This window comes from Lampetra planeri, chromosome 17 (assembly GCF_965212315.1).
Source record: "Lampetra planeri chromosome 17, kcLamPlan1.2.h2, whole genome shotgun sequence".
NCBI classification, from domain to species: Eukaryota; Metazoa; Chordata; class Hyperoartia; order Petromyzontiformes; family Petromyzontidae; genus Lampetra; species Lampetra planeri.
The window spans coordinates 777,726-795,558 of NC_136123.1; the positions used below are offsets into that span (position 1 = coordinate 777,726).

Sequence of the window (17,833 nt, forward strand, 5' to 3'; positions counted from 1 at the left end):
AGTATGCTTGCTTATCATAGGAAGTAATAAGAAATGACTCTTTACATTAAAGTGGTAGTCTAGTGAATAGGGTGTTGGGGGAATCACTTTTTTTTCTCTTTTTCATCAAACCGCAGTTTTTGCAAGTTCCCGCAATTTTTGCAAATTCCCGCAATTTTTGCAAGTTCCCGCAATTTAATCGCATAAAATTGCATAAATATCCCGCATATTCCATCGCATTTTTTAAGGAAACGTGCCGCATAATCAACGATTTTTGCCTGCAACAATCACCAAAAAACTCCGCGTTTTTCTGGAGGGACTGGAATGCCAATTTTGTGTTACCTGTGTGTGCGTGTATGTATTCACACAGGGAGACCACGCCACGTGCGTTTCAGCTGGAACTATTTTTCAGCAACATCACCAAACCGAATCTGTCAGTGTTCGAGAGGCTCGGAAGGTAAAGGGGTTTTGTCTGAACGCACGCACGTAATAATTAAAATGTGAAGACAATATTGTGCTGTCAATGGGCTATGTGAATTGAATTTTCATGGCAAGTAATTAATTTGCACTTTAATTTGTTTTCCTGCAGCCTTGATTATGAGGAGCCTTCATCCATCATATTTAAGCCGAACAATAAGGTAAGTTTTAGAAACGAGTGCCCTTAGGTCTCCCTAGTCACTCTTGTTACGATGATGAAATTGGAACTGTAATGAGTTGGAATAATTGGAAATGAATTTATGGCTCTGCCGTAGGAGGAGAGCATTTTACTTTATCGTAATGTTTTCTCGAATACATTTAATGTGCCGCATGCATTAGACCCTGGGCACATTTTGATTTAAGTTGGTAGATTAATAGCAGGGTATAACGAGTCCCAATGAATAATGGTAATGAAACCTGATTTGCCTGTGGTATTGGCACACTTCCTATGTTTTTACAAAGCCAGTCCCAAACCTGTTTGCTCTGCCTCGAGCATAGGTTGTGGGGCTGCCCACGGCATGCCTATGCTCGCACCTGTTCACCTGCAGTCTCTTGGCTTTTTTTTTTCCACTCTGTTGCTGCCCACTAATTACATGCGCATGGGTTGGCGGTGGCAGTCGAAGGGAGAGACATTCTGCAGCCCAGGCCCGAATGTTAAAACTACCGTATATTAACAAGTCGTCGTGAACGCTTCCCAACTTGGGTTGAAAGTGTGAACGTATGAGCTCTGCCCATGTGTCCGTCTCTTAACGCGGGGGCACCATATTTCCCGTAAAGTGATCCAAGGTGAACAAATATTTTCTTGTAAAAGTTGTGTTCCTACTCGGGACATTGACGTTGGAAGCCTGACTACATTGATCAAAGTGTCGCCCTCCCCAGCAGAGCCGCTATCCGATCCCTGTTGTTTCATCGCGGCTTACGGACGCACTGCTTCCTGCTCGCCTGACACCATTATTATTGCTAATTAAACACTTTCAAGGGAAAATGTGTGCTGGAAGTGTTACATAATCCATGCACATGTACGGTTTTCTTGTGTTACTTCAATTTACCGGTGAAGGGTTTCATTATCACCATCATTTTTTTCTTAACTACAGTGACCAGAATCAGAATCTTTATTATACTGGAGGAATCCAATGAGCTATAAAGCTCTTGTTCACAGATGCCCAGTAGTTGATGGGGGGTGCCACCAATGCCTCGGCTGTCAAATATCCACTTTAGTTTGCCCCCACAATCTTGGTCTTATCCGTCCACATGATCACAATTGCCATCCAAATTGATCTTGGGCCATCCAGTCTTCATTTTTCCTTCCATCAAGCCCTGTATGATGAGGATGTCACACAGAGTCCCTCTTTTCGTGTCTAAGTGTTCAAACCGGTGTAAAAAAGTGGTTCGTAACAGAAGATTAGACGGCAGACGATTGAAACACTCATTTGAAAGGATGTTCCAATAACCCACAGTGAGAGTATCGTGGCTTCTTATTAAGGAATATATTGTCACAGTTGAACGTTTCATGGCTTCGTAGGGTGTGTGGCCATCGGTGCCCAAACAATGTACACCACGGCCTTCCTACCTTAAACCCCCTTGCACTGAATGGATCGTAGCTCAGCTGGCACCACTGATTAAGTTGCAGCTGTTGGATTTTGGTGCGAGTCAGGGCTTGCCACGCACGTGACGTTAACGGTGAGCGCGTGTGCGTGCCAATACACGGGCAGCAGAGAGAGCGGCGCTCCTCTCTGAGCGGGCGAACCGTTCAGGAGGTCGCGCTGGAGTTGGACAGTGCCGCTCGCAGGGCGTTCGTTATTCGACGAGATTTCACTGCGGGACGGTCGCGATCGGTGTGGAGTGAGGGCTTACAGTCACCCGGGTTTGTCCCGAGTCGCTACTCGTGGCACTCCACATCCAGACACATCCAGAACACCTCTTGCATTTGGCTGTGGTCACTCGGTACTTGTCACGTACATCAGCAACCTGTCAATTATTTGGAGAGAAATTAAACCCTGCGTGATTCTAGCCGCCATCTCCTCCTGCTGAGGTTTGCTGCTGCTGCTGCTGTGGTTTAGCGTGCGGTGTGAGAGGCGGTGGGTGACTCAGTCTAGAAACGCGCCTCAAATGCCATCCGTGCTCATGGCTTGTGTTGTGTAAACCCACCCGTGGTAGGGGGAGCGATGTTTATTGCTATCTAATGTGAGGTTCCTCCCGGTGTAATGTACAGCCCTCCGTCAATCCACGACTCGCCTCCCTGCACTGCCACTCATGGGGATTGTTTTACCACTTCACCACACTCGTGAAGGGGCAGCAAGGCCCAGGACCGGTGCCGATATTATTCGTTACCGATGTTGATCAACCCCCCGTTAACCAAACTCAGATTGCCAGATTCACAGCGAATTGCGCTAACAACTGTGCCACTGCTCTTTGTTTTAAATTGAACTGTTGAACACTCAAAGTAGGAGCTGGCCAAACATTAAAATGCAGGGCACGGCTGGGTAGATGAGATAAAGTTTGAGGACCGAGAGACGTAGTGATGTGCCGCTGCTAGGCAAGGAGATGCAGTTTTCCCATTTCTATGTCGGCCTTGGTATCTAATTCAGTCCTCTGCTTGGAAATGCATTAAGAGTGGGAGCGGTGGTGTGGAGGTTAGTGCCGTACTTTATGAACTCAGTCGCCTGAGGTCAATTCCCGGCCGTGGCTAATATCCGTGGCAAGCGGATATTTGCACCGGTCGACCTGGCCTCATGCCCATTTTGCCAACCTGCACTCATTTACTGACCAGTGTGGTGAAGTATAGTCAAACAAACCCCCTTGACCAACATGGTATGGGGAGGATTTCATCCAGTGTTGGATTGACAGTGCTGTAATTGTTAAAAGGGGATAAGATGTGTTGTCCGAATATAGTAGTGCGGGCCTGGTGCCCTTACGATTGTCGCTTCCTCCTCGGGCTCCATTTCCTCAGTGGGGGGGCAGGCAGGGGTGGAGGGGTCGTTCCTTCTCCTCTGCTGCCTCCACTGTCTGGAATTCCCACATTCATATTATCCATATTATTCCCCGTTTTGAAGACCTTGCATAAGACCGATTGTGACTTCTCCCCTCCTCTGCCACGGTATCTAACCTATGACGCCCCACCTCGCCAACCACCTTCCCCCACCAGCGATTTGTTTCAGATTTTGACAAGCGGTATTTTTTTGTCTTAGCTGTGATGAACGTACAATGCTTCCGCAGAGACAGACATGATGTATGTGCAGATATTCCGAATGAATGTTGACAATTACTTGGTGATCCGTAAAGTAACTCGAGCTGACCAATAAAACGATTGGTAAATTCCCATAAATGGTCTTTGTGGGTGAAATGTAATTGTGTATATCTTGGTAATTCCGTTTGGATCCTTGAATCCACATGATTTCATGTGTGTCTCTGTTGGACCTTGGGTGTACATGTCTGTAGTGGTATGTATTTACAAAACATGCAAGTACTCGCTAACAGCACTTTCCCCAACAGCCTGTATGGAAACGGGGTATCTTTGTGGTTGTTTTTATGTGAGTGAGTGTGTGTGTGTTTATATACATATGTGTACGGGGTTAGCACGCTGTGCTAATCACTAATCACTCCGTCAACTCTTAAATGAGCACTTGATGTAATGTGTAAATGTCAGCACCGGGGATACAAAGACGGCCTGATGTGGTGCTATACCACTCCATGCAGACCTTTGTCTAAGTGCTCAATATCAGCTATAGAGGGTTCTTGTTTATTTATCTGGGTATTGAAATGTCTGTTTGCTCGTGTCAAGGTGTGTGTCATTGTGTGTAAGTTTGTGTGTTTGTATTTGTGGCAGTGTGTGTGTATAGGTCTGTTTCATTGTGTGGGTATCCATGTTATTGTGTGCGTGTCTGTATTGTGTGTCACTGTGTGGTTGTGTGTGCCCGTGTGGTGTGTGCGTGCAGGTGAACACTGATGGGCTGGTGGTGCGCGGTTGGTACAGCACTCTCACGCTGGCCGTCTACGGGGTGGTGGAGAGGGGCCTCTCCCGCCCCCACGAGCGAGAGTCTCCCCCTCCACCACCCCCACCCCCGCCGCATCCCGGGGTTCAACCGGTGCCCTACAAGCGGCCACAGAAGTACGACGAAGTCGCAGGCCGAGGTATCTAACCCTTCCACCCCGCCAAGCCTTACTCTCCCGAATCCCAATCCCCGTGCGCCCGAACACAGTGGCGTAGCTATGGAGCGTCTCTTGCACCAGGGCACGTGCCAACCGCGCTGATCTAGCGAGACTCGGACTTACACGGTGGTTTCTGGACTCGCATGTAGGCCAGTAGACTTGCATCGAGATGTGTGTATATATATATTGTTGTCTTGTTCGTTCCATTAGCCTCAAGGTGAAACTTGCATACATCGTAAATCATCGCTTCTTGCATGCACGATTCCACACGCGAATCGTGAGCCTTAAGAATCGACACGTGTTTTGAACATTCTCAGGTATTTATTTGGGTGGGGTTCGCAGGTTGAGCGACAGTCATACTGTTTGGGCATTTAAATAACAACAAAAAGTTTGTTTACTTATTTTAATTAGGTATGTAAAGGGAAGCAAATACGCCGCCACCACTCTCTCTCCGTGAATCACAGTTGAGCTGCGCACGTTACACCATCCAGGTGCATCAAGGTGATCGGCAAATAAGTGAAATGCCATTGTGTTTGCCATCGTACGGCGGTTGGAATCTCCCCGTTGTCGAACCCGGCGATCGTTAGCTGAGCGTTGCGGAACGAGCCACTCACAAAGGGCGGCGCTGCGCTAGCAACAACGGCGGTTTGCGCGTCGGTTGCGTCGCCCGACCCTTCGTCGGTGGCACTGCCGTTGGGGCCGCCCTTCGTTTCAGGAGCCTCCCTCCTTTCCCCTCCCCAACTCCTATCGTTTTTCGGATTGTTTGTTGTAGCTTGCTTACCCGCCCATGATGGACATCTGTGAAAAAGAGCTTCATCGCTCACTGGATTACTCCTCCAGTCTAAATGAAAATTCTGAACTCCAGGAGCCTCCCCACCCTCTCCACCCTCCCTTGCTATCCCGCGCAGCTTGGTGGTGCGTAGCAAAGCGGCCTGTCCGGTTTGAGCGCTGGGGGGCAGGGAAGGTCCCGGATAAGTCACGGTACGCATCCTTCGGTGCTTGGCAGGCGAACACAGCCAGTGCGCAAAACGATCCTTCACCGTCGCGGTGACAGACTCCCGCCCACCCGCCCGCCCGCGGCCAGGGAGGTGACCTTGCCAGAGTCCCACCGTGGTGTGCCGGTGGCCCGCGAGACCGAGCCGTGGTTTACCGACTCGTTTGGTGGGAAAACGACTGCGGCATCTTTGCGATGCTGGACCGGGGCTGTGGGCTTTCGACCGCGGTGGAGGCACTGTTGACACCTTGAATGTCTCGCGTGGGTGTGGGTGGTCACGTTTGTGGGCCCTTGGCAAAGGAAACCAGTTTTTCCACTTAAAATGTTAAACAGTTTTAAACTTATCCCCGTTGTCTAGTGAGTGTTTGAGTTACAGAAACATAAATGTTTGCATTTAGTAACGACAACTTCCACCGCTCATGAAACTCTTTGCATGAATTTTATTTTTATGTATTGTGACGTGTGGTGTGGTAGGATTTTTTTAGATTGAAAGTGAACCTAGCCTGGCACAAGCACAATGGTGATGTCATCGCCACTTGGTGAACGACGGCGGTTGTTGTTGTGGTGGTGATGGGCTGCTCCACATCGTGGAATGTATCGCTCTCAACATCTTAAAATTCCGCCCACGTTGCCTCACCCCTGCCCTGCCCATCTCCTCTCGTCTCACTCTGCTCCCCTCCACCCTGTGGAAGCCCCCCCCCCCCCGTCAGCATTCACTCAGTGAGAGGTTGCTCGTTCTCCTCTGCTACCCCCATCCCCATAGTCTGGAACTTCCCCCAGCCATCTGTGTCGTCAGCTCCCTGCCCTGAACCATAATTCCAGGCAAAAAAAATATTTTCTTAATCTTCTGCGTATGGTTGACGCCCTCTCCTCTGTTTTTTTTATGCCCAAATATTTTATTTTGTTCAACATCGTTAAATGCAGTCAAATGTATACGCTATATGATCCGCATAGTATATTGTGTATATATATGTGTGTGTTGCCGTGTGATGTGCTGCGGTGTGATGCGGTGTTCTGCTTGTGGGGTGGAGGATTGCTGCTCGCTGTCGCGCAGTGCCCTGCGTTCTCGCTTGCTTGTGGTGTGTTTGCTGTGGTCTGATGCTCTTGGTTTGGTGCTGCGTGGTGTGGCAATGTGTCGTGTACGCGCATGCTTCTCTATGTGTGTGTGTGCGTGCGCAGTGTGGGGAGCGGCGGCTACCAACCCTGAAACCTAGGTTCGATTCCCGGCCACAGCCAGCATCGGTGGCACGAAATATCTGATCTGGTCCTGGGCCTCTCCTGAGTTGACTTGACGTTAAATGAGGACCCGGTGTGGTTTTTGTGACCTTTAGCATTGGGGAGACGAAGGCAGTTGGGCATCGTGCTGGCAACACCAACCCCGTCGGGCGCCATGCTGGCCTTCATAAGTTCTGCTCAGGGCACTTGCCCCGACAGCCTGTCGGGCTTCATGGGGGACCCTTTGTCTTTGTGCGCAGAGTGGGACGTGGAGGAGCAGTTTGTGCGGAGCCCTCCCCGCCACCAGCCCCGCGGGCCCAGGACCCCACCTGGTCCTCCTCCTCCTGACGACGACGACGATGAGGTGCCCATCCTCCCAGTCGGTGAGTCCTCCGGACAATGACACGGCAGCAGTGGATTCTTGAATCTATCTGTGAAGAACTTCACGCCCCTTTTACAAAACGGAGACCGTATGGAATGATGTAGTCGGCAGGGGCGCACGACAAGGATTGAGGACAGCGATTGAGGGGTAGAGGGTTACTTGGGGATCACGGAAGGGTAGGGGAGAGATGGGAAGGAGTGAAGGGGCAAGACGAGAGAAGAGGAAGCGAATGGGAAATGAAGAGGTGCAGCTAAAAGAGAGGAACGGAAGGAGGTTAAGAAGGGGACTTTAATGTACAACTATTGACCACATTCCAACGTGGCCAATCCCGAAATTAAATTATGAATCTTATTTACATTATAATGTGGTTGGGAGAATGCATCTGACCTATATGACTGAAGGTTCTGGTTAAAGCCACGACCGGCCCCCTTGCTGTCCGACCGCAGCCATCTCGCGGGATGATCCGAACGCCGCCGCGGCCGCCGCCACCGCAGCTGCCGTGGCCGCCGCCGCCACCGCCATCGTCGCCGCGGCCGCCGCCGCCGCCTCCCAGAAGGAGTTCTTCCCGGCGGTGTCCCCAGATCGGCCGTGCTCCCAGCCGTCGGAGGAGCGCTTCTCGGAGGAGGGAGAGCCCGCCGGCGAGGAGGAGGGCAACACGGGTGGGGAGGACGAGGAGGAGGAGGAAGAGATCGAGGACGAGGTGGTGGACGAGGAGATGGAGGCTGAGGAGGGCGAGGAGGGGGAGGAAGGGGAGAGCCACGCGGCGGAGAGCATGCCCGACGAGGACGATGAGGAGGGAGATGGAGACAGTACGAGCCTGGCGAAGCTTCATCGTCAGTGTTGTTGTGTTTGTCATTGTCTCTTGGTCATATTTGTCGTCGTCGTTGTTGTCATGGTCATCATGATCGTCATATCCATCATCGTTGTCATTATTATCGTCAAAATAATAGTTTTTACTTCCCGTCGACTCAGAGTGGCGATGCACACGAATTGACTCTCTCCACCTTTGTTACCCAGGGGACGATGGGTACGAGCAGATATCGAGTGATGAGGAGTGCATCCCTGACGCGGAGCACGGAGCGTATAAGTACCCGAACTTTGACCTGGAGCACTACACAGCAGAGGAGCTCGCATCTGTGCCCGCCATGTCTTACGACCCTCTGGACAAGGATCTGGCGTCGCTCGCACACTTCAGCCCCCCCTACCTCACCCGGTGAGCCCTGCTTACCTCACCAAGTGTGTCGCCACCTTCGCCGGCACACCAACCGACGGAACGAACGATGCAAGCAGCGCGCCCTGGGGTTGTTGTCAACACGACGTAATGGTGCGATCCTCGCGAGCGCGCAGGTTCGAGGTGGCCCTGGCGAGCATCGCCTCCAACGAATCCAAGCAGCAGGAGGAAGGGAGCGTGGAGCGTGCGGAGCAAGCGGAGCGCCTGCGGGACCTGCTGGAGGCCCACGAGGAGGACCTGGAGCGCAGCGGCCCCAAGTGGGTGACGGCGCTGGAGGAGGCGCCGGCGCTGCTGCCCGAGGGGCTGAGCTGGTTGCGAGCGACCGCCGCCCCGTCCCACGGCGACGTGCTGCGCCGCCTCGTGGCGTGGTGCCGGCACGCCCTGGGCCTGGACGCCGCCCTCGTCCTCCCCATCGCCATCAACTTGCGTCAGCTCAAGGGCGGCCTCAAGCTGGCCGGCACCCTGGCTGAGTGCGGCGCCGATGAGGCGCGGGCGCTGGTGGCGGCCGGCGTGACTGAGCTGGTGGTGGACCTCCTGTTTGCCGAGCACATGGCCTCCTCGCTGAAGCTGGGTGCCATGAAGGCCCTGGACAGCCTGGTGAGCACCAAGGAGGGCGTGCGGAGTTTCCTGGGCGACGCGGGCCAAGCGGGCGGCGCCAGCGGTTACCAGAGGCTGCTGGACCTCATCCTGTCAAAGCAGACAGTGCGCGTGGCGACGGCTGCTAGCGCCGTGCTGCAGAAGTGCCACTTCTACGAGCTGGTGGTGGAGGTGGAGCGCGCGGTCGAGGCCCTCTCGGAGGGCTCCAAGGAGCCACGGCGGAGGCGCAGCACTGAGGGGACCGGCACGGGCGACAGCGACCTGGACAGCTCCGACGACACGGACGACCCCGAGTCGAGTACGTCTCCGCCGGGCCATCGCTGCGTCCGCTTGTTTACGATTCGACTTGCGCAGGAACACCACGCGCAGCGCACGCGTCTGCGATTGACAGAGTCAGCGACGTGAGCCGCGTAGATCTCCTCGTTGACTCCAGCGTCAACACGGAACGACGCGTGATTAGGGATCGGGTCTGTTCAGGTTAGCGACCTGTAAAATGTTTCCACACCCAGCACACCACGTGTCATAGTGTTACTCTGACTGTGGCTACGAGTCCCTTGCTGCCTTCTCCAGTCCCGCAGCATCACTGAAAATATTCGGTGAGAAATTGACACTGGATTTAATGATTCACCTCTCGTGATTCAGTCATAGACAGAGGAAAGGTCGTACTGTAGTGGCATGAATCTATATAACCTGCATGGATCCGACTAGATTTGATAGCATTCGCTTGTTCGTTCGTTTCTCAAGCCGCTTGTCCTGGTGAGGGTCGCGGCGGCAGCGTGTTGAGTTGGGCGGCCCAGACCTCCCTTTCCCTGGCGACAGACTCTAGTACTACTACACTATTCACTACTATACATATACACTACTACACTATACACTACACTACGATACACTACACTACTACACACAGACTCGAGGTCTTCCTTTGGAATTCCCAGGCGTTCCCAGGCCAGCCGAGCGACATAGTCCCGCCAGCGTGTACTGGGCCGGCCCCGGGGTCTTCGCCCAGTGGGATGTGCCCGGTAGAGTTCCAGGGGGAGTATCCTTACAAGGTGGCAGAACCACCTCAACTGGCATTGTGAAGCTATTTAAGATTAGAAGATTATAGAATCTACCTATGGTAGTGTGAACTAATTGAATCTCAACTATTTACACACGTTTGCCAAATAATTGATTCTCGCACACACCAATGTACTGGATGCATTGTGAATGTAAGAGTCAACTTTAACGCACGGTTCGTTATGCTCCTCGTTGTTTGATGCAACATGCGAGTCAAATTTCCACTTTCGGGGAAAGTTACCCTGCTCTTTTTATCAATGCGCTGCAGCCTTCCTGCCTCATGCGGGACATCACATTGTGAAGCACAGGTTTGAGATTATCTGGTGCCACTGTCAAACGATGCCAGAATAAGAAATGAATTGAACGACGACAGTCAGTCTCGCAGGTGATTGCCTCCGTGCTTTGCGGGATCCGCCCGTCCCTGGCAGGTGGTCTGTCTGGTCGTCCTGGTTGCAACACCGAGTCTCCCCCCTCTACCCTTTCTTGCGATAGGGATTTGGGGTGAGGCTTCACAGTCCCACCCCAATGCATTGGAGAGCGTGGGTGCAAGCATGCACGTGCGCATGTTTCTGTCTGTGTGCTTGCGCCTTCTTGTGAGCATCGCTCCTCTGTTCTATGTTGCTTGAGGGCGGCTGCCTCCAACTTAAGAGTTGCCATATTGGAGAAAAATAAAATCCTGGGCATATCATGAAAGTAGATTTCAGAATACCAGAATAGGGGAGAACTACATGTGAATATATTGTCTTGAGTGGTGTATTTTTATTATTATGCCAGTGACCAAATCTGGAACTGTTAATGTCCTGGGAAGAGGTACAACATTTCAAGGACAGCAGCTGCCTCAACAAGAGGACATCGTCGAAAAATCAGGATAGGTGCCAACCCACGTCCAATTGTCTAACAACAGGGCCAACCTTGACATCATTGGTACAAGTCATCGGCAAGTCCATATCAGGCCCTCGTTAACCACATCAGCCCATCTGCTCTCTAGCTCATGCTGTAGCGCAGTCCTGTCTGTTAACCCACAGCGCCCAGGCCTGTCCCGTAACCACCGGCGAGCGAACGTTTGACACTTTACGTGGCCTCAAGGTTCACCAAGCTTGGCGCAAGCGACACGATGATGGCACCGTCACATAGTGGAGTAACGGTTGTTGTTGTTGTTGTGTGGTGCGTTTGTGGCCAGTGTGCGGTGGGGCCGGCACTGGTGCACGTGACCTGGACCGCCTGGCCATGCTGCTGGAGGAGATGCAGGAGTTGTTGGTGCGAGCGCCGCACTGCATGCTGCAGCTGCCCATCAAGTGCTTCCCAACGCCCGCACGCATCACCGGACCGCCGGAACGTGACGATCCCATGCCCGCGCTTTTCCGGTAACTGCCCAATGCTGCCCGCGTCATTTACCGCCAAATCATTACCATCGAATGTTCATCAGGTGCCAAGTGGATTGTTACATCGCATGAGAGGTGGCGACACCGTGGTTGCCTTAATTAATTAGCAGCAGTGCTCGGAGCCTTTATCGTTCCATTGCCGAATCTGAGCCTCTCTGTGTCTCCACCGTTGTAAGCTATTCTCTATCCACTGCTGTACAAAGGCACATCTATGCTATTGCCATTCCACACGGTCCATCTCACTCCTTGATATTATTTTATTGCTCAATTTCGTTGACGTTAGACTCTCCGGCATATTATTTCTTTTGGCAGCCATTCATTCAGAATCTTTATTTATCCTGGAGAAATCCAATGTTCTTTTTCACAATTGTCCAGTCTGGGCAGGTTAGAAAGTTACAACGACAAACAATAGAAAAAACGACAAGAGTGTAAGGTATAGGAAAGGTAAGCAAATCACGGATAACAAAAAGTATATAAGTTTATATTGCATAAGGGGCCATCCATTTAGTACGTACGCATGGAGGGGGGAGGGGGGGTTAACCCAAATGCGTACGCTTGCGTATGGGGGGTCTACTGACAATGTACGCATAGGAAACGGAGGGCGGGGGGGGTGAAGCCTCGATAATTATTTGTCTACATTGGCCTTCAAATGAGTTAGATAGTCCGGCGGTGGACTGTCTGTTTGCTTAAACACGTTAATATTATTAATCCTTGATAATTTCTGCGTGGATTAAATATCGGCCGTTCTATAGGATTCGGGGGGGGCGGGGGTGCGTCAAGCGTACGTACGCAGGGGTGTAAAAAGTTTGCGTGCGTACAGGGAGGGGGGGAGGGGTCAAGTTTTGACAGATTTTTGCGTACCTGCTACATGGATGGCCCCAAGTACATCAGTTCCCAAGCTTGGGCAAGACAGCAGCCCCTCGAATGATGGGTCATGCCCAAGCCTCTGATTTGCATTCTGCATGGTTGAGGTGGATAACTCAGATTTCGTAAACACAACCCTACATGGGGTCTTGGTGTGTTGTACCCAAGTCTGTGCCTGAAGTGAGTCGTCACCCTGCTGCGATTAATGGAATTGTCACGATTTTGTGTCACTGTTTCAAGAATTTGTTGTTTTTAGTTTTATTTTGTACCATCTTCCCTGCCTCATTTGCATTGTTCATTCTGTTTCCATCTCATTAGTCTAAACTAACATTCGCATATCATTTGCACTAATCTCAAATAAGCTGTTCCTCTGCACTATTCGATGCTTTGTTTCATGAGCACACAAATCGATTTTAATCTGATGGCAAATCCCCCTCCCAAAAATCGGAGAGGCGTGCAGCATGACCGCAAAAACCTTAATCGACTTCACCAACTCGTTGGCCCGTCCGCCCACCAGGTACATGCACGAGCACCACTTCCTGGAGTCGCTGGCGCTGCTGCTGTGCACGCCGGCTGCCAGCCTGCACGCCGGCGTCCAGCAGGCGAGCCGCGACGTGCTGGCCGGCCTGGCCGCCACGCAGCCCGGCCTTCTTTTCCTCGGCTCGCACCCCGAGGCGGCCGGCTTGCTGGTGCGCGCGCTGGCACAGCTAGCCGAGCAGCCGGATCACGAAGACGGACCCGCGCCGGCGGCCGGCGGAGGGGTCGGCGCCGTCGCCGGCGGTAGCGGCGGCGGTGGCGGGACCGGCAGCGACCCCGCGCTGGCGCTGAGACTGGCTTACAGCCTGCAGGTGGGGTTGACACGTCGCACCCCGTCCCCAGGCGCGAGCGAATCCGTCCTGGGCCACAGGCCCATTTCACAAAAGGGTATCGCGAGCGGTGACGGTGCCCAGCTGAACGTCCGTGGGAGAGCAGCTTGGCTGGGAGTGCTGTCTGTGGGGGTCTGTCCACACTGTGCGAATTGAGGGGTTGTTTCACCATACATTACCCTGCCTGTTTTGTGAAGGCGGGGAGGATGAGATTGGCGTCTTCGTTTAACTGGCGGGAAAGGGGAGATTCGTTCCCATCTGCCGATAGGTGCCATTGCTCTAGACTGGCACATGGAGCCGCCTCTTGGTTAACCTCGTGACTATAATATTTGGCAGCTTTGGCAGCAATAGTGACCCATCGTTTATAAACTTGGTATAGAGGAAATGTGTTTTGTTTACACTTGGGTATGGTTATTTTAGGCCGCTGAGATGTGTTTGTAGGATTCCTGGTGGCTGTACGTTCTCTGTCGGAAGCCAGTGTCTTGTGATGCCCAAATGTTGTGATACTACTCCTGTTGTCCATAACAGAGGTTTTTAGCTTAGATTACGTAAATATAAATGTCTCGTTAAACCCGCTACCACCTGACACAGACAATTAGTAAGGTTTGTCATGTTAACAAAACGTGCCTATTCGTTACTCGTAAAGCATACCGATGTGTTGGAGAGTAAACCCACAACATTTACAATTGGAGTACGACATTTCAACAGTGGGTACAATTAGCATCATCAGGCGACAGCTAGCGTTGTGGAAAATCTAACCCAATAACCTTTTATGGATAATATTGGTTGCGAAAGCCTACGTTTTATGCTCGTATTGTTATGCCTCCCGTGTTGCAATGCCTGTGTTGCAATGCCTGTGTTACGCCCTTGGATTGTGTTCCTGTTATTTTGCGATGCGTGCGTGTTGTGATGGCTGTGCATTTGTATGTCCATGTGGTGTAATGTCCTTGTGTGGTGTGCTGTCCTTGTGTGGTGTAATGCTCACTTATTTTGAATGCTGTGTGTAGTGATGGTTATGTTTTGTCATGACACCTGATTTTGTTGTGATGCCTGTTGATATGATGTCCCTGCGTTTCAATGCCTGTGTTTTCACGCCGTTGTTGCGCCGTGCGCGTTTTAACGCTCGTGCCGTCATACATCCGTGTCGCGACGCCGGTGTGCTGCGGTGCACATCGTGATGCCCGCTGCGCCGTGCCACCCGGCGATGCCCTCGGCAGGCGCTGCAGTGCGTGTCGGAGCTGTTCGAGTGCGGCGCGCGGGTGGGCGGCGAGGGCGACACGGACAACTCGGGCGTGCTGGGCATCCTGCACTCCCTCTACCTCATGACCTTCCACCCCACGGGCCGCGCCGCTGTCTGCCACGTGCTCGGCCTCGACAGGAACCTGGGCTGCCTCATCCCGTTCGTGGATCAGTGCTGCAAGGAGGGACAGCAGGGGTAAGGGCGGGACGTGGGGGCGGTGGGCACGCCCCGATGGCCGCCCCTGCGCCCTGAAGGTGCCACCCGGTTTTGCCATTGGTGGCACCGCCAGCCAGACTCTAGAATGAGTCGCTGGGTTACGTAACGCTTTCCGGCACGCGGTTGTTGTTCCTGGAGGGTATTGCATCAGCTGGGCAGAAGCCGACCAGTGGGGCGTTTGTGTATTTGTCAAACAGTCATTTTTTCTTTGATTGCTGCTCTGTATTATTCGCCAGCTTTCAATTGGGCGAGTCCCTAAACCGTAACATAACTTAATACTCTAGATTCGTGCTCGTTACATTGTGTTCACGAGGCTTCAATTGGTGGACCCAAATGTATAAATCTTTTGGCCAGAGTTGGAGAGCTGGACATTTTTTGGTACAGCAGTCTTTTTGTAAATCTGTTGGTGCATGAGGGCCGACCCGCCCAGGCTGCGAGAGTTACTTGACTTCTGCCGTCCACGACACACAGCAGCTTGTAGCACCTCCTTCAGCGACGCTGGCCTCCCATCCAAGCGCATTGCAGGCTCAAATTTCTGCTCGGCTTTCGAGAGCGGCCGGGTTTCGGGGCTTTTCTCGTGGGCATTGTTTGTGCTATGGAGTTAGATATACTCTCTCGATGATGGTAACTGGCTTTGTAAGGATTCTGATAGTGGCTGATCGTGGCAGCTGTCACGCACCGTGTACTCTCTTAGCATATATGTGTTTATGTACTGGATGCCAGTATTTATTTAATATTTATCTTGATAGCACAACAGTGCCCACTGGCTGAATGGAAACTGAGATGGTAGGCTCAAGACATGAGATAACTACATGAAACATGTTCAAAGATCATCGTTGGCATCATTGTCAGTCGTGATAAAGACTACGATTTGGCACAGAAGTGATGGTGTTTCAAAGAAATCGTGAATTTGAATAAAATTGGTGAATTTGTGGAAACGGCTGTACACAACAGCCAAGGAATGAAATGCATCCGTGAATACTTCCATTGTAGAGATGGAGCGATACAAAAATGTTCATCTACAGGCCCTCCGATTGTTAAATTGCGGGATCGTGAGAGGTGGTGGCAGCTTGGGAAAGCTTTCATCCAGCAGTGGATTGACGATGGCTGATAATGATAATTTTACTTTGGAAGGAGTGGGGTGCTAAAGGAACCACATTAGGTTTGACGCTTTCTTTACTTTCAAATCGTAGCCTTAGCCACGATCAATCCACTGCTGGCAAAAAGCCTCGCCAAGTCGTCCTCGACCTCCCCAAACAATTCGTTCTCAATCCTGCACCGATTTATCTTAGAAATTGTTTTACTTTAAAGTGGGGGGGGGAAGGGGCTGGTTTGTAGGAAGAGGAGTCTTTCAAATGTCGCTTCCTTGTTCCTCCACAGCGAGGTGAAATCCAAGAAGTCCGTGGCGTCCAACTACGCGTGCATGCTGGTGCTGCTGGCGGTGCAGCTGTCCAGCGAGGTGGCCATGCTGGAGCACTACGGCACGCCACTGCTGCATTTGTGCAAGGAAGACGAGGGCAACGCCAAGTTGCAGGGTGCGTCCGCCCAGCCCGCCCGCACGCTCGCCACACACGCGGCACCCCCTGCGCACTCCCCTTGCCTCATTAACTGCTTTTTGTGATTAGTTTGTTGTTCTTCCCCCGCAACCTCCGATGAGCAAGATTGGCAAAGTACAGCGCTTAACAAGTTCGACATGTGTACATATAGATACGTGCTGTAAACTCGCCACGCACCGTGCAAGCGCCACTCGCTCCTGGAATTCGCCTGTCGCGAGTCGAAATCTTGCTTACACTCGGCAAAGGTGAAGATTGAGATTTTACTTAAATTAATATTCTAAATGCGCGTCGCGAGGCCGCGAGAGATGTAGACTGCTTGGGGAAGCCTTCGCGCAGCAGTGGATTGATCGTGGTTGACGGTGATGACGACGACGACAACAAACGCAACCTCTTCCCAATGAGATTGTTGACAACTCGCTGCACCTCTACGATCCCCGCATTCTATCGGGACTGGCCTCGCTCTCTCCGCACCACACGGCTGCCGCGACCGTGGCGCGCGATGCCAGCGGAAGGGGACACTCGGGGATTAAAAGCAGAGAGACGCCACCTTTTGGCGTGAGCCCAGCGGCTCGGCAGAATGTGGCCGAGCCAGCCCGGGCTCCGAGAATCCCACAAACAGGTGTGCCCACCCCCCGCTCTCGTAATTGAGTGATGGAAGTGAACTTGTACAAACACACGGGTGTACAGCCCCACTTTTTTTTGTGTTTAATGACAGGGCCGACGCGGTTTTTATATTGCCACGTCAACACTCAACAGACGCGTGAAACTCGCTGTAATTCGCGTACGGATTAACCATCGCTTTGCGAACGGGTTCCCACGTGAAGGATGCTGCCATGGTGGAACCGTCTACGCACTGGGCTTTTGATCCGGAGGTCGTCCCCCCCCGCCCCGGTTCTATTTTCCAGCGTGGCAGTTGGAACAATGCGGAAAGTTTTTAAAATCTCGCCGCTTTTGAGTCACTCTTCGATTGGATTTTGTCATGCCTGACGCGACATGCGCTTGGGTTTCAACACAATGGCTGCGTGCTGGGATGGGCGCGATGGTATCTGCGCCACTTGAGGTTTAAAATAAATAATACATCTATTAATAAACGTGCATGGTGGTGTGTCACTATGTAAAGTAAAATAATATAATGTTTTGGTACATCAGCTGAATGGGCTTTTTGGCCTCGTCTTTTTCGGGAGGATTTGTTTAAACATGCAACCCCTAGACCAGTTTCAACATTCAGCAGCATGTGACCTGTTAAACAAATATTTCGAGGTAGTCTGATGTTTTAGCAAGAGCTCTCCTGAACACCACGAGACCCATTCGGCACAGCGCAGAAGATTTGTACAGAATGTATAATTACGGCTGTGTGCCGTCATGGTAGAATGGGGCTAAATCTTCCCAGCTCAGGTGGGCAGTAGGGGGGAAGGGGCATGTGGGTCCAGGATTATAAAGGTGAAATAATGGTCGGGCCTCTACGGGCACGATGAGATCAAGCTGATGCAAGCGAACGTCTGTTGGGTCATCACAGAGCTGAGCAGGTGGCTGGAGCCGGTGAAGGACCTGCACTTTGAGATATCTTCCATTCCCGCACTCACGGAGTACATCAAACAGGCGAGTAGCACCTGGTCACACACAGCACAT

General features: G+C 52.0%; 1 protein-coding gene across 4 annotated transcripts in view; it reads left to right on the plus strand.

Moving 5' to 3' along the window:
• Nucleotides 1-17,833, plus strand: part of VIRMA (vir like m6A methyltransferase associated) — a 59,062-nt gene that overhangs the window by 4,750 nt on the left and 36,479 nt on the right. For 3 of the 4 annotated variants that reach the window (XM_078601800.1, XM_078601799.1, XM_078601802.1), the window contains exons 3-14: nt 350-436; nt 569-617; nt 4,392-4,587; nt 7,075-7,197; nt 7,643-8,029; nt 8,214-8,409; nt 8,544-9,322; nt 11,261-11,444; nt 12,844-13,174; nt 14,410-14,627; nt 16,029-16,183; nt 17,721-17,803. In XM_078601800.1, the coding sequence (XP_078457926.1) occupies nt 350-436; nt 569-617; nt 4,392-4,587; nt 7,075-7,197; nt 7,643-8,029; nt 8,214-8,409; nt 8,544-9,322; nt 11,261-11,444; nt 12,844-13,174; nt 14,410-14,627; nt 16,029-16,183; nt 17,721-17,803 (2,788 nt within the window). The remainder of the gene's footprint in view (nt 1-349; nt 437-568; nt 618-4,391; nt 4,588-7,074; nt 7,198-7,642; nt 8,030-8,213; nt 8,410-8,543; nt 9,323-11,260; nt 11,445-12,843; nt 13,175-14,409; nt 14,628-16,028; nt 16,184-17,720; nt 17,804-17,833) is intronic. The other variant, XM_078601801.1, reaches the window with a different exon arrangement.